Raw genomic sequence first — 13,372 nt, 5'->3', positions numbered from 1 at the left:
CTTATGACTGTCCCATCAGAGCTGTAGTCACTTGTAAGTTCTGCAGTGATGATGGGGAAAACTGTGTCCAATCTGTGTCTCTTCAGCTGTTACAAAACTACAACTCCCATTGCCAGAGGCTCTTCAGACATGATGGGAGTTTTAGCTTTCCAACAGCTGGAGAACCACTTCAACTGAGGTGATCGGTGGGGGTCTCAGGCCTTGAGTTGTGTAAGGGGCCCCGGAATTTCTGATGGCAGCCATGCCAGTGCACATATGACAGGGAAACCAGTCTTGCCCAGTCACTAAACTGCTACTTACATCTGCCCATGGGGACTTCCTGGCTGAGGTGCGTGCGGTGAGTGACGTCATCGCAAGCACCTGGACGCTGACGTCCAGCGCAGAGCGTTTGATAACGTCACTTATAGCGCGCACCTCTGCCAGGAAGTCCTCTCAGGCAGATGTAAGTAGTGCAGGCAAGGTAAGAGTGTGTGGGTGAGTGTGTGGGTGAGTGAGAGAGTGTGTGTGTGTTTGTTTGTTGGGGTTATCCTACACTACCTTATGTGGGGAATCTATGCTACCTAATGTGGGGAATATATGCTATGCTACCTAATGTGGGGAATATATGCTACGCTACCTAATGTGGGGAAATTATGCAATGCTACCTAATGTGGGGAATATATGCTACATAATGTGAGGAAACTATGCTACCTAATGTGGGGGAACTGCTGCCTACCTAATGCAGATTAATGTGAGTTGCAGTGCAATTTTATGGCATATTACTTTTTTTTGGGGGGGGGGGGGGGGGGCAGGCACATTCTTTGCACAGGGGCCCTCTGTTGTCTGTGTCCGCCCCTGGGTATACCAGTCAGCAGGCACAGTGCAGGAAACCTGATGCCCCACCAGCCTTGTCCCTTATCGTCAGTCCCATCTGCCCTTGAGGCAATCTGTGTGTGCTGGAGATAAGACTATCTGCACGGATCTGTACAGTCGCCAGTCACAGCGCCTGGCAACCTGAGCCACAAGTCTCAACTGCATTCACTACTCCCTAACGGACTGAGCCCAGCCCCCTCCAGCTGTGAGCAAAGCGTCTCTCCCATTGGTCAGATCCAGTGCCTGCACCCGCCCCGCATCACTCCCCCCGTCCAATCACCTCACGGCTCCATTGACAACTATACGGTACTGACCGCTACGTAGTGCTCCTAATTTATCTGTTACGGAAGCGTCCATTACTTCTAATCAGGTCCACGTTTCCATTCCCACTGTCCCCTTTCCTAAACAATCAAGTGGTTTACTCCAGACAGGGGCGGGAATGCGGGGTAGTCTCCGCCATTCCCGTATAGCCACGCCCCACCGCGTGTGGGCGGGTCATCCATCGTTTTGGTGGGCGGGGCTCCGGGGACGAGCGCTGCCGCAGGGAGAGACGTGAGAGTACACGGAGGCTGGGGAAGCGCAGGAGTCGCAGACACTTCTCGGCTACAATAATGTGACTGACTGGAGGATCAGGGCGAGCGGGCACTAGCACTGGCAGCCGTCGCCTGGGAGGGACACAAGCAGCACCTCATGGACACTGGACGCCTGGTGTGAGAAACTTCGCTATGGCTGCCCAGTCCAGGTATGGGGCTAATGTTATGTGCGGGGTGTCAGAGTGGCTACGTCACTGCCAGCTGGAATAAGGAACGTTTCTTCCATGTATACCAGGGAGCTTCTAGTATGGTATATACCCTGCTAGGGGGCACATAGATTTAACCCCTCACCTCCTCTGTATGACATGACAACTATCTGGGTTTATATACTGGGGCGGGGGAGGCACTTAGAATTAACCCCTTACCTCCTCTGTATGACCTGACATGACAACTAGTTTGGAATATACTCTGGTGGGGGCACTTATGTTTAACCCCTTACCTCCTCTGTATGACATGACCTGGGGTTGTGGAGGCACTTATAATTAACCCCTTACCTCCTCTGTATGACATGACCTGGGGTTGTGGAGGCACTTATAATTAACCCCTTACCTCCTCTGTATGACATGACAACTATCTGGGTTTATATACTGTGGCAGGGGAGGCACTTATGTTTAACCCCTTACCTCCTCTGTATGACATGACAACTAGTTTGGAATATACTCTGGTGGGGGGCACTTATTTTTAACCCCTTACCTCCTCTGTATGACATGACCTGGGGTTGTGGAGGCACTTATAATTAACCCCTTACCTCCTCTGTATGACATGACCTGGGGTTGTGGAGGCACTTATAATTAACCCCTTACCTCCTCTGTATGACATGACAACTATCTGGGTTTATATACTGTGGCAGGGGAGGCACTTATGTTTAACCCCTTACCTCCTCTGTATGACATGACAACTAGTTTGGAATATACTCTGGTGGGGGCACTTATGTTTAACCCCTTACCTCCTCTGTATGACATGACACCTACTTCGCTTTATAACCTGGGGTGGGGGAGGCACTTATAATTAACCCCTTACCTCCTGCCTAGAACATGACAGCTAGTTAGGTATATACCCCAGGTTGCTGGGGGAGGCACTTTTAATTCACTCCTTATCTCCTGTGTATGAGACATGACAACTAGTTGGCTATATACCTTGATTGGGGGGGTACTTATAATTAACCATTTAACTCTTCTGTATATGACAACTAGTTAGGTTTATACACTGGGGTGGGGGAGGCACTTATCATTAACCCCTTTCCTCCCGTGTATGACACATGACTAGGTTGCTGGGGGAGGCACTTTAAATTCACTCCTTATCTCCTGTGTATGAGACGTGACAACTAGTTGGGTATATACCTTGGTGGGGGTAGACTTATTATTAACCCTTTACCCCCTCTGTATGAGACATGACTAGTCGGGTTTGTACCATGATGCGGGGAGGCATGTCTAATTTACCCCTGACCTCCTTTGTATGACATGACAACTAGTTAGGTATATACCCTGGTGAGGGCACTTCTAATTAACCCCTTACCTCTCTGTATGAGATATGATATAAACCCTGGTGGAGGGAGGCACTTCTAATTTACCCCTTACCTCCTGCGGATGACATGCTAGTTTGGTATATACCCTGTTGGGAGGTACTTCTAATTAACCCCTTACCTCATCTGTATGAAACATGACAGCTGATTGGGTATATACCCTGTTGGGGGAGCACTTATAAAATAACCCCCTACATCCTGTGTACATGACAGCTAGTCGGGTATGTAGCATGTTGGTGGGGGTAGGCACTAGTAATTAACCCCTTACCTTCTGTGTCTAAAACATGACAACTAACTAGTTTAGTTTGTGTGTGTGTGTGTATGTATGTATATGTGTATGTATATATATATATATATATATATATATATATATATATATATATATACCCTGTGGGGGGGGGGGGATGACTAGTACTTAACCCCTTATCTCCTGTGTGGTTTGCTCCAGCCACTGTAGTTAGCAGCCTTCTGTTTAGAAAACACTATATATTTCTTGTCTTATTGTGTTCTTTCCATACTCTCCTTCCTTTTCTCTTAGTACAGTGTTGCTGTAAATATTAGGACACTTACAGCACTTAATAGAGGAAACTTTCCTTGTGGCATTTGAAAGCTTCTTGTCAGACATTTTAAGTAATGGCGTGACGTTTAGAGGAAGAGCTCCCTATTTGCCATCTGACTCATGGAAGTGCCATATTGCCCTGTCCGGAGGAGCAGTGACTCCCAAAAAGGGGGAAGGGGTATATTTACTTACTTAAACTAAACAGAGTGAAATCGCTTGTGAAGAGTTGGTTTGTTAGGAAATAGCTACCATATGGATACAAAGTATTACGTAGAAATGTCACTTGTGCACAGTTGTATGATCATATAGCCCAGTGGTCTTCAATCTGCGGACCTCCAGATGTTGCAAAACTACAACTCCCAGCATGCCCGGACAGCCGTTGGCTGTCCGGGCATGCTGGGAGTTGTAGTTTTGCAACATCTGGAGGTCCGCAGGTTGTAGACCACTAATATAGCCTGTACAGTCACCCACATCTAAAGATTAGGGAGTTAGAGAAAGTTTGTAGGTTTTTACAGCATTTTATTTCTGAAATGCAGTAGACGTCACCAAAGAGCTGATATAGAGAACTTTATGGTATAGCTTCAATGTCTGTGAATTTAAAGGCCCCATGACAGCTGGGGAGTGGGGTAGTGGTTCCCTGTGATTCCAGGCTGTGGGGAGGGAGAGGTTTGCTGACCCAGCAGTTACCTGTTTGCTGCCTTTTATAGAGCTAGCAGCTCTCAGCCTTTTCTAATGTCACTTGTGACCTCCCCTCCCCCCATCCAATGACCTAGAAACTTTACTGGCCAGTTGAGGTTACCAGAAAAGTTAGACAGATGGCTTATTACCATGGACAGTCATGGGCCTATCCTTCAGTGCCAAAAACTGCTTGCGTACTGATAAGTGTGTGTGTGTGTAAAATATATCTATCTATCTATCTATATAGTTATATTTGAAGAAAAAATTATATACATATATTTATGTTCCAGCACAATTCAACTGTCAGATGGCTGTAGATATTTTGATGACACTTGGTAGACATGTTACTTTTATGTCAAATAAAAATATAGTAGAGTTAAATCCCCTCTAACCCACCCCCTTATACAAGGGTGTGGTTTTGCTCTGTAGTCCCATGCAAGTCTATGGTACTTTCTGTACATCTCCTGATGGCAGTACTCCTGGGCTGCAGAGATTGCCCGGGACTTTTAGGGTACGTTCCCACACGGCGTATTTTGCTGCGTATTTGGTGCTGCGTATTTTCCTACCCATTGACTTCAACAGAGAAAATAAAATACGCAGCAGCAAATACGCAGCAAATACGCCGTGGGGGAATGTACCCTTAAACATCCTGCCAACTGTCCAGCAGGCAAGTCAGAGAATAGTTAGTATGGGGCACAAGATGAGTGTCATTGTTGCTTTTCCTCTTCCAAAAGGTTTAGGTGGAAAGACAAGGTAATGCTGGATACTCAGCTAGTTGTTAATAGAAATATTCACGTTTCCATTTACGGTAAATCCACATTCTCAACCTGTGCATCTCCAGCTGTTTGCAAAACTACAACTCCCAGCTGGAGGATGGATTTGAATGATAGACTATTTGATCTTAGAAAAATTGTTTATTTTTTTCTTTAAAGGGGTACTTCACCCCTAGACATCTTATCCCCTATAAGGCCCCTTTCACACTACAAAAATCCTCCGTTTTTAAACATCCTCACGAAGTTCCGTCTGAAAACCAGCTGAAAACGGCAGTAACAAAATCCTATACGTCTGTTATTTTGTGATGGAAGATAGTACGGAAGAAAATAGTTCATGAACTGTTTTCTTCCGTACTATATTCCGTCACAAAATAACGGTTGTTATCTATAACGGGTTAAAGCGGCTATTAGAAAAATCCCATAGACTATAATGGGATTTTCTAACGGACGTATAGGATTTTGTTACTGCCGTTTTCAGCTGGTTTTCAGACGGAACTTCATACGGATGTTTAAAAACGGAGAATTTTTGTAGTGCGAAACAAGCCTAAGGGATAAGATGACCCCCCGCGATCTCCGGCCTGGCAAAGCATTGTTCGTAACACGAAACACGGATCTTCTGTGTTAGTGACTCCACACTCCCTCCATTCAGGTCTATGGGAGGTGGCATGATGGCATTTAAAATAGAACATTCCTCTCATAGACAGGAATTGAGGGGGTGTGACGGCTGTGGTCGCCCGTCATCCGTCACGGAGCAGAGTGTGCTCTGGGCACTGGATAACTGGGGTGCCGCGCCGGAGATCGCGCGGGTCCCAGCGGCCGGACCCCTGCAGTCAGACATCTTATCCCCTATCCTTTGGATAGGGGGATAAGATGTTTAGGGGCTTAGTACCCCTTTAAGAAGAATGGTAACTGAAAGGCCCTTTTGTCCTGATCCAATGTGTAAAATTGTTGTTTTCTTTTAACCAGTATCAGATAATGATGACTGTTTGCATACAGGGTTTGCTGTGTCTGAACACTCTGCTTACCATTCATGATTTAATCCAATAGAGAGTCAGAGCTTCAACTATTGCGTTTTCCAAATCTGTATAACATTTGTCAGACTACACTGTAGTTCTGGTATTCTATTTATAACCAGGAAGATCAGGCTGAACAGTTACAAACATTAGAATTTAAAATAAATATCTAATAAAAAGGAATTGGAGTAAAGTTCATACACACCGCCATTCATAACACTAAGACTACTAGGAGGTAAAATTACTATCACCCGCACAATACCCAACATACTGGGTTATAATGCGGGTGAACAGCATTAAAAAGTCTATACTTTAACTGCTGAAGTAGTTTCTGAGATATAGCCATTCACTGTTTTATTCCTATTGCGCTCCTGGGCTCCTCCTCGCTAAGCTTCCCTGCCTTGCCCGCTCAAGTCATGAATATGCTAATGTCAGTCTGCCAGGAGCCTCGCTACACCCGCGCGTGGGCTTTGTGTGGAAATGGAGCAGATGCGAGTTAGCAAATTCTTTTGGTCAACATGAGCGAGATGCAACTGGAGGACCCCTGGAGACCAAGCGGAGGAAGGTGCAGGAGCAAACACCTCGCACCCCCCACCCCTGCACGGTCACCTGCAGCCAGAAGTTGGAGAAGCTGTTGCGCTGTCCAGTACCCTGGAGCGACCTGCACATGCTGAGACACCCGCTTTCTCCCCCCTCCACAGTGCAGCAGAAAGTGGGTTCGGCAGGGCTCTGACCTAGAGGTGAAAGGCAAGAGATCTGCTCTGAAGAAAATTAAGCTGCCAGCCCCAGGTATCTGATTCTGAAGAGCAGAGAAAGAAGTGTTCACCCCCCCCAGCAGGATAACCCATTCCCGACCCATAACATACATGTATGTCATAGGTCGGGTGAGCAAACATGACACGGGCCAGGTCTGCATTATAACCTGCAGATGCCCACTGACATCTGCGTGTAATGATTGACATCGGAGATGGCTCTGATGTCCATCATTTAACTGGTTAAAGGGGTACTCCCGTGGAAAACGTTTTATTTTTTATTTTATTTTTTTTAAATCAACTGGTGCCAGAAAGGTAAACAGATTTGTAAATTACGTCTATTAAAAATTCTTAATCTTTCCAGTACTTATTAGCTGCTGAATACTACAGAGGAAATGGTTTTCTTTTTGGAGCACAGAGCTCTCTGCTGACATCATGACCACAGTGCTCTCTACTTACTTCTCTGTCCATTTTAGGAAATGTCCAGAGGAGGAGAAAATCCCCATAACAAACATATGCTGCTCTGGACAGTTCCTAAAATGGACAGAGATGTTAGCAGAGAGCACTGTGGTCATGATGTGAGCAGAGAGCACTGTGCTCCAAAAAGAAAATAATTTCCTCTGTAGTATTCAGCAGCTAATAAGTACTAGAAGGATTAAGATTTTTAAATAGAAGTAATTTACAAATCTACAATAAGAGAAGGATGAATGCACTCACCACTCCAAGGACGGTACAAAACAGAGCTTTATTCGGACATCAGTTTCAAAGACGCTGTGGAAAGCGTGCCGGGTAGGGGGTGCAGGACGCCGCCAGCAAACAGGTTACAGTCGTTTCACCCGCGCATGCAGGCTTCTTCAGACCGGTCTGAAGAAGCCCGCATGCACAGGTGAAACGGCTGTAACCAGTTTGCTGGCGGCGTCCTGCACCCCCTACCCGGCACGCTTTCCACAGCGTCTTTGAAACTGATGTCCGAATAAAGCTCTGTTTTGTACCGTCCTTGGAGAGGTGAGTGCATTCATCCTTCTTTTATTGTGGATATTGCAACGCGCATTGTGCTTTATTTTGGGTAGCACCGCCACATTATGGACATTTAGTCACTACTTATATTGCGGTTGCCCGTGGAGAGGACACTATTGGTGAACCCGGAGTATCCTGCGGTTGTGCCGAACGGACTCTGTTTCTATTGCTTGTAATTTACAAATCTGTTTAACTTTCTGGCACCAGTTGATTAAAACATTTTTTTTCCACCGGAGTACCCCTTTAAGGACACAGCCCATTTTAGCCTTGAGGACACATGGCCTTGAGGCATTTTCTTTTTCCATCTACAGAGCAATATAAGGGCTTGTTTTTTTTTTTTTTTTTTTTTTTTTTGTGTGACCAATTGTACTTTGTAATGACCCCTTTTAATTTTATCATAAAATGTACAGCAAAATAAAGTTGTTTTTTTGGGGGGGTGGGATTGAAGAAAGGAAAATGTAATTTAGCACCTATAACTTTTAAAGGAGTACTCCAGTCCTGAAAAACGTATCTGCTATCCTAAGGATAGGGAATAAGTTTCAGATCGCGGGGGATCCCAGCAGTCGGCCCCGGCTCGCTGGCCAGAGAGCACGCGTCGGCCACCGCACAAAGCGGTGGCCGACACGCCCCCTCAATATAGTGCTATGGCAGAGTCGGGGATTGCCAAAGGCAGCGCTCCGGCTCTGCTATAGAGTTGTATTGAGGGGGCGTGTCATATTTTTTTATATTTTTTTATTTACCATAAGGAGTGGAATAGCAAGGACTAGTTTTAATGAGTGCCCATTTAAGATAGGAGATAAGCTTTTCAAGACTGGAGATCTCCTTTAAGTGGTTTTGTTTTTATGCAGTGCAATTTAGGGTAAAAAAATTACATGTTCTCTTCTATTTGTCAATGCAATTAAAACAATACCTAAGTTATATAGTTTTTTCTATTATTGTACTACTTAAAAAAGTCAAAGTTAAACAAAAAATCAGCATGCTTAAAATTGTTCTCTTCTGAACCAAAAACCACTTTTATTTTTCCATATACAGGAAAGTATGATGGCTCATTTTTTGTCTTGTGATCTGTAGTTTACCTCTGGACCATTTTTGTTTTGATGGGACTTTAAGATCACTTTTTATTTATTTTGTTTCTGCTATTTATTTTGTTTCTGCTATATGAAGGGACCAAAAATTAGCAATTCTAGACTTTGGTATTTTTTTACGTTTATGCCATTGATCATGCGGTTTCATTAATATTATGTTTTAAAAGTTTGGTCACTTATCCATGTGGTGATACTAAATGGGTTTGTGTTTTTTTTTTTTTTTTTTTTGTTTACATCATTTTATTTGAAAAAAATTGGAAAAGGGGGAGATTCAAACTTTTATTGCATTTAACATTTTTATTTAACTTTTTATTCACTATTTTTTAGTTTATATAGGGGACTATTAATTGCAATCTTATGATTACATACAGTGAACAATTCTGTGCCATAGCATTGATCAGTGTTATCTGCGCTCCATTATTACAGGCTGTCTCCAGTGTTGGAGCACTGACCTGACAGAGAAAGATAAGTCACCTGACCGGCCTTTTGAGCATGAGCTACTGGCAAGCTAATTTCGGGACTTTTAGATGCTGCGATCAACTTTGATTGCATTGTTTAAATTGTCGCTCATAGCGACGGATGTCTACAGTGGGAAATCTGCCACTACGAGCGGACACACAGAGCTAACTGGCCGCAGCTGGGAGTTTGCTCTTCAGTTTCTCTGTGACTGCTGTCAGCACATCCGCAGCGTGAAATACTCTGTGGATGACCCCTGTGTGACCCTGTCTTTAAAATGTTAAAGGTGTCAGTACAAAGTGCAAAGGGTCCTGCACAAAACAAGTCCTTATATGGCTGTATGAATGGAAAAATCAGAGTTATGCTTTTTAAAAGGTCAGGAGAAAAAACAGAACACAAAAATGAAAATAGTCTGTGTCCTTAAAGGGGTTATCCACCATAAGGTGATACAAGTACATACCTGGCAGACAGTAATGGACATGCTTAGGAAGGATCCGCGCTTGTTTTGGTTGGAGCTAAATAACTGTTGTAAGATTTCCATAACGCTAAGGGCTATCTTTTTGTGAACTGGCTATTTCCTGTTTGGAGTTTGTTCCCTTAAACTACTAATCCCATCATTCCTTGTTTGTAAGTGTGAGGACGCTTTGCTCTCTCCCACACATCAGCCACCCCACCCATTGAAACACACCTGTGATCTTTTCAAGGCATTAGATCAGTGTTTTCTGACCAGAATGCCTCCAGCTGTTGCTGGAATGCTCTTCCTCCCACCCAGTGATCGCTCCACCCATTGAAGCAAAGACAGGCTCCCTCTGATCACCTGACTAGTGATGTAATGTCTCAAGCTGCATGGCAACCTCGGAAAACCTAAGACAGCACTAATTTTGTATGCTGTTAAAAATAAACCTTGGGGCAAAAATCACAGAAGAATTGCGAGACCACCATGAAACACAGGTAGAGACACTATATTATGAACTACACTAACTTTACAGCTCCTGTTACATTGTCAAATAAAATAAAAAAAATCCCAGAATACCCCTTCAAGGAGTTAATAGTAAAGCTGATTATTCACAGCTTTAACATAAGTATCCCCTATGCTAAGCCACAACAGGTGACAAACATGAATTGCATGGGAACATTGTAGGTAATGTCTCCTGGAAGATGTGGGATCCTAATAAAACTGAAATGGTTAACAAAGCCATGAAGCTTACTACTGTTTGTCAATACCAGCTGCATGGCAGAATTGTCTTTGCCTTACTCGGTTACACTGTATACAGGACCTTATATGCTGTTCAGTAACGGAGAGATGATATACCTCTCCTATATATAGGATGCAAGCTCATGAATGTTCCCTCAGCCTACCAAATGACTGCCTTCACCATAGAAATCTATCTTAAAGGGGAATCCCAGGATTTTTTTTATTTGACTATGCTACAGGGGCTGTAAAATTTGTGTAGTTCATAATATAGTGTCTGTACCTGTGTTTGATGGTTGGTCTCGCATTCTTTTGTGATTTTTGCCCAGATGTTTATTTTTAACAGCATACAATACATTACATCACTAGTCAGGTGTTCAGAGAGGGCCTGTCCTTGCTTCAATGGGCGGAGGGACCGCTGGGTGGAAAGGAGATCATTCTGCAGTGAATTGTAGATTTGCAACAGCTGGAGGCACCCTGATTAGAAAACACTGGTCTATTGCATGGAATGGCACACGTGTGTGTTTCAATGGGTGGGGTGGCTGATGTGTGGAAGGGAGAAAAGTGACCTACGGCAGAAACATCTGCTCCGGAAATTCCACCGTGTGAACAGTGCAGCAGAATCCTATTGAATTCAATGGGACTCTGCTGCAACAGAATGTCCATGTGGAATTCCACACAGCCACTCAGCCGTGTGAACATACCCTAAGAGCTCGTTCACACGAGCAGATTTATGTGAAGGTTTCTGGCAGGCACTCCTCATTCATTCATTCATTCTCTTCAGTTCATGGATTCATATTTCCCTCTGAGAGCTGTGATTGGCCGGATAGTGTTGGCCACTCACAGCGGCATATACGAATCTGTGATGTAAAGATAACCTCACATCACAGCGGAGTATAGTGCAGGCAGGGGACCAGACAAGTTCGGCCGGCCACCTACTTCTATAGCTTATACCAGAGGATCTCAGCGGGTGTCAGAAGTGACATCCGCTGTGATCTGACCTTAACTGCAGGTACTACTACTCCCAGCATGGAGCGCACTCTGCTCCATGCTGGGAGCTGTAGTACCTGCATTAATAGACAGATCGCAATGGGTGTCAGAAGTGACACCCGGGCCATCTGTCTATTAGTACAGATCTTACAGCTCCCAGCATGGAGCAGAGTGTGCTCCATGTTTGGAGCATTATTACCTGCAGTAAGGGACAGATCGCAGCGAGTGTCACCCTGACACCTGTTGTGATCGTCCTGATGTGAATTTCAGGACTCTACTGGGCTCACAGCTACAGAGCTGGAAGAACTGATGCTGAACAGTAGATATATGTGGTATATCTACTGCCCAGCAAGAACTTACAGTATACACATTGCTGGCTCATTTAACCCCTTGCTGAGCTGTGCGCTATGTGCCAGCCCACCAAAGAGAGTTAACTTACACTGCTGGACAGTGTAGGTTAACCCTTTGGGCGGTATACACTATATACAGCTGTTATATGTATATATATATATATCTATATATCTATATATATATATATATATATATATATCTCTATCTATCTATCTATATCTCTATTGTATACAGAAGATGAAGAAGTCCCCTTACCTCCCTCCAGTCCCTGCTGGGTCCGTGTAGCTCCACCCCTAGTGATAATGTAATTAGGGGTGGAGTTACAGACGAGAGCCAGACTGGTAAGGGTGTGAGGCTCTGTTCACATTGTACGTTTTGTATAATGTGAACAGACCCTTCTGCCAGTGTCCTCCCAGACAAGGAGACTCCAGCTGTTGCTAAACTGCAACTTCCAGTGGAGGGTGCCAAAAATGTCCTAACCAAATCTTTTTTTTCTCTCGTTTCAGATCCGTGTATGCAGAAGATTACGGCGGATTGGGAGGATTACTGTGGATGAACTGGATTTTTTTTCTTTTAATAAAATGGCTAACGAGGGCTGTGGGGGAGTGTTTTTTTTTTTTTAAATAAAATTTTTCCAGTGTGTCGTGTTTTTTTTTTTTTTTAATTAAATTTTCAGGCTTAGTAGTAGAAGCTGGAATCCATTACTAAGTCGAGGCTCACCGTTAGCCTCAAAAACAGCTAGCGCTATCCCCCAATTATTACCCCCAGTACCCACCGCCACAGGGGTGCCGGGAAGAGCCAGTACCAACAGGCCCGGAGCATCAAAAAAGGCGCTCCTGGGCCTAGGCGGTAACAGGCTGGCGTTATTTAGGCTGGGGAGGGCCAGTAACAATGGTCCTGACACACCCTGGTAACGTCAAGCTGTTGCTGCTTTTTTGGTATCTGGCTGTGAATAAAAATATGGGGAACCCTTTGAGTTTTTTTTTTGTTTTTTTTTAAATAAATAAAAACGCATAGGGTTCCTTATATTTTTATTCTGAGCCAGATACCAACCAAGCAACAACAGCCTGACGTTACCAGAGTGAGCGAGGACCATTGTTACTGACCCTCCCCAGCCTAAATAATGCCAGCCAGATCCCGCCTAGGCCCAAGAGCACCAGTTTTGACGCTTCGGGCCTGTTGGTATCGGCTCTTCCCGACAATCCCTGTGGTGGGTACCGGGGTAATAATTGGGTGTTAGCACTAGCTGTTTTTGGGGCTAACGCTAAGCCCGGCTTAGTGATGGATTCTGTCTATTAGACAGCTTCCACTACTAAGCCTGAAAATTCAATAAAAAAAACACGACACATTGGAAAAATTATTTTTATTTAAAAAAAAAAAAACACTCCCCCACAGCCCTCGTTAGCCATTTTATTAAAAGGAAAAAAATCCAGTTCATCCGCAGTAATCCTCCGAATCCGCTGTAATCCTCTGCATACACGAATCTGAAACGAGAAGAAAAGAGAAACACAAAAAATGGGTTAGGACATTTTTGGCGCT

The 13,372-nt window shown here is 44.3% G+C and overlaps 1 protein-coding gene across 4 annotated transcripts in view; it reads left to right on the top strand.

Annotated features, from left to right (window-relative positions):
* Positions 1-1,233: 1,233 nt before the first annotated feature.
* Positions 1,234-13,372, top strand: part of AFF1 (ALF transcription elongation factor 1) — a 161,393-nt gene continuing 149,254 nt past the window's right edge. For all 4 annotated transcript variants that reach the window (XM_056568736.1, XM_056568737.1, XM_056568735.1 and 1 more), the window contains exon 1: positions 1,234-1,594. In XM_056568736.1, coding sequence (XP_056424711.1) covers positions 1,578-1,594 — 17 coding nt within the window. In that variant the 5' untranslated portion in view covers positions 1,234-1,577. The remainder of the gene's footprint in view (positions 1,595-13,372) is intronic.

Source organism: Hyla sarda, chromosome 1 (assembly GCF_029499605.1).
Source record: "Hyla sarda isolate aHylSar1 chromosome 1, aHylSar1.hap1, whole genome shotgun sequence".
Lineage (NCBI taxonomy): Eukaryota > Metazoa > Chordata > Amphibia > Anura > Hylidae > Hyla > Hyla sarda.
The sequence above is the reverse complement of the archived record's forward strand: the minus strand, read 5'-3'. Positions and strand labels throughout refer to the sequence as shown.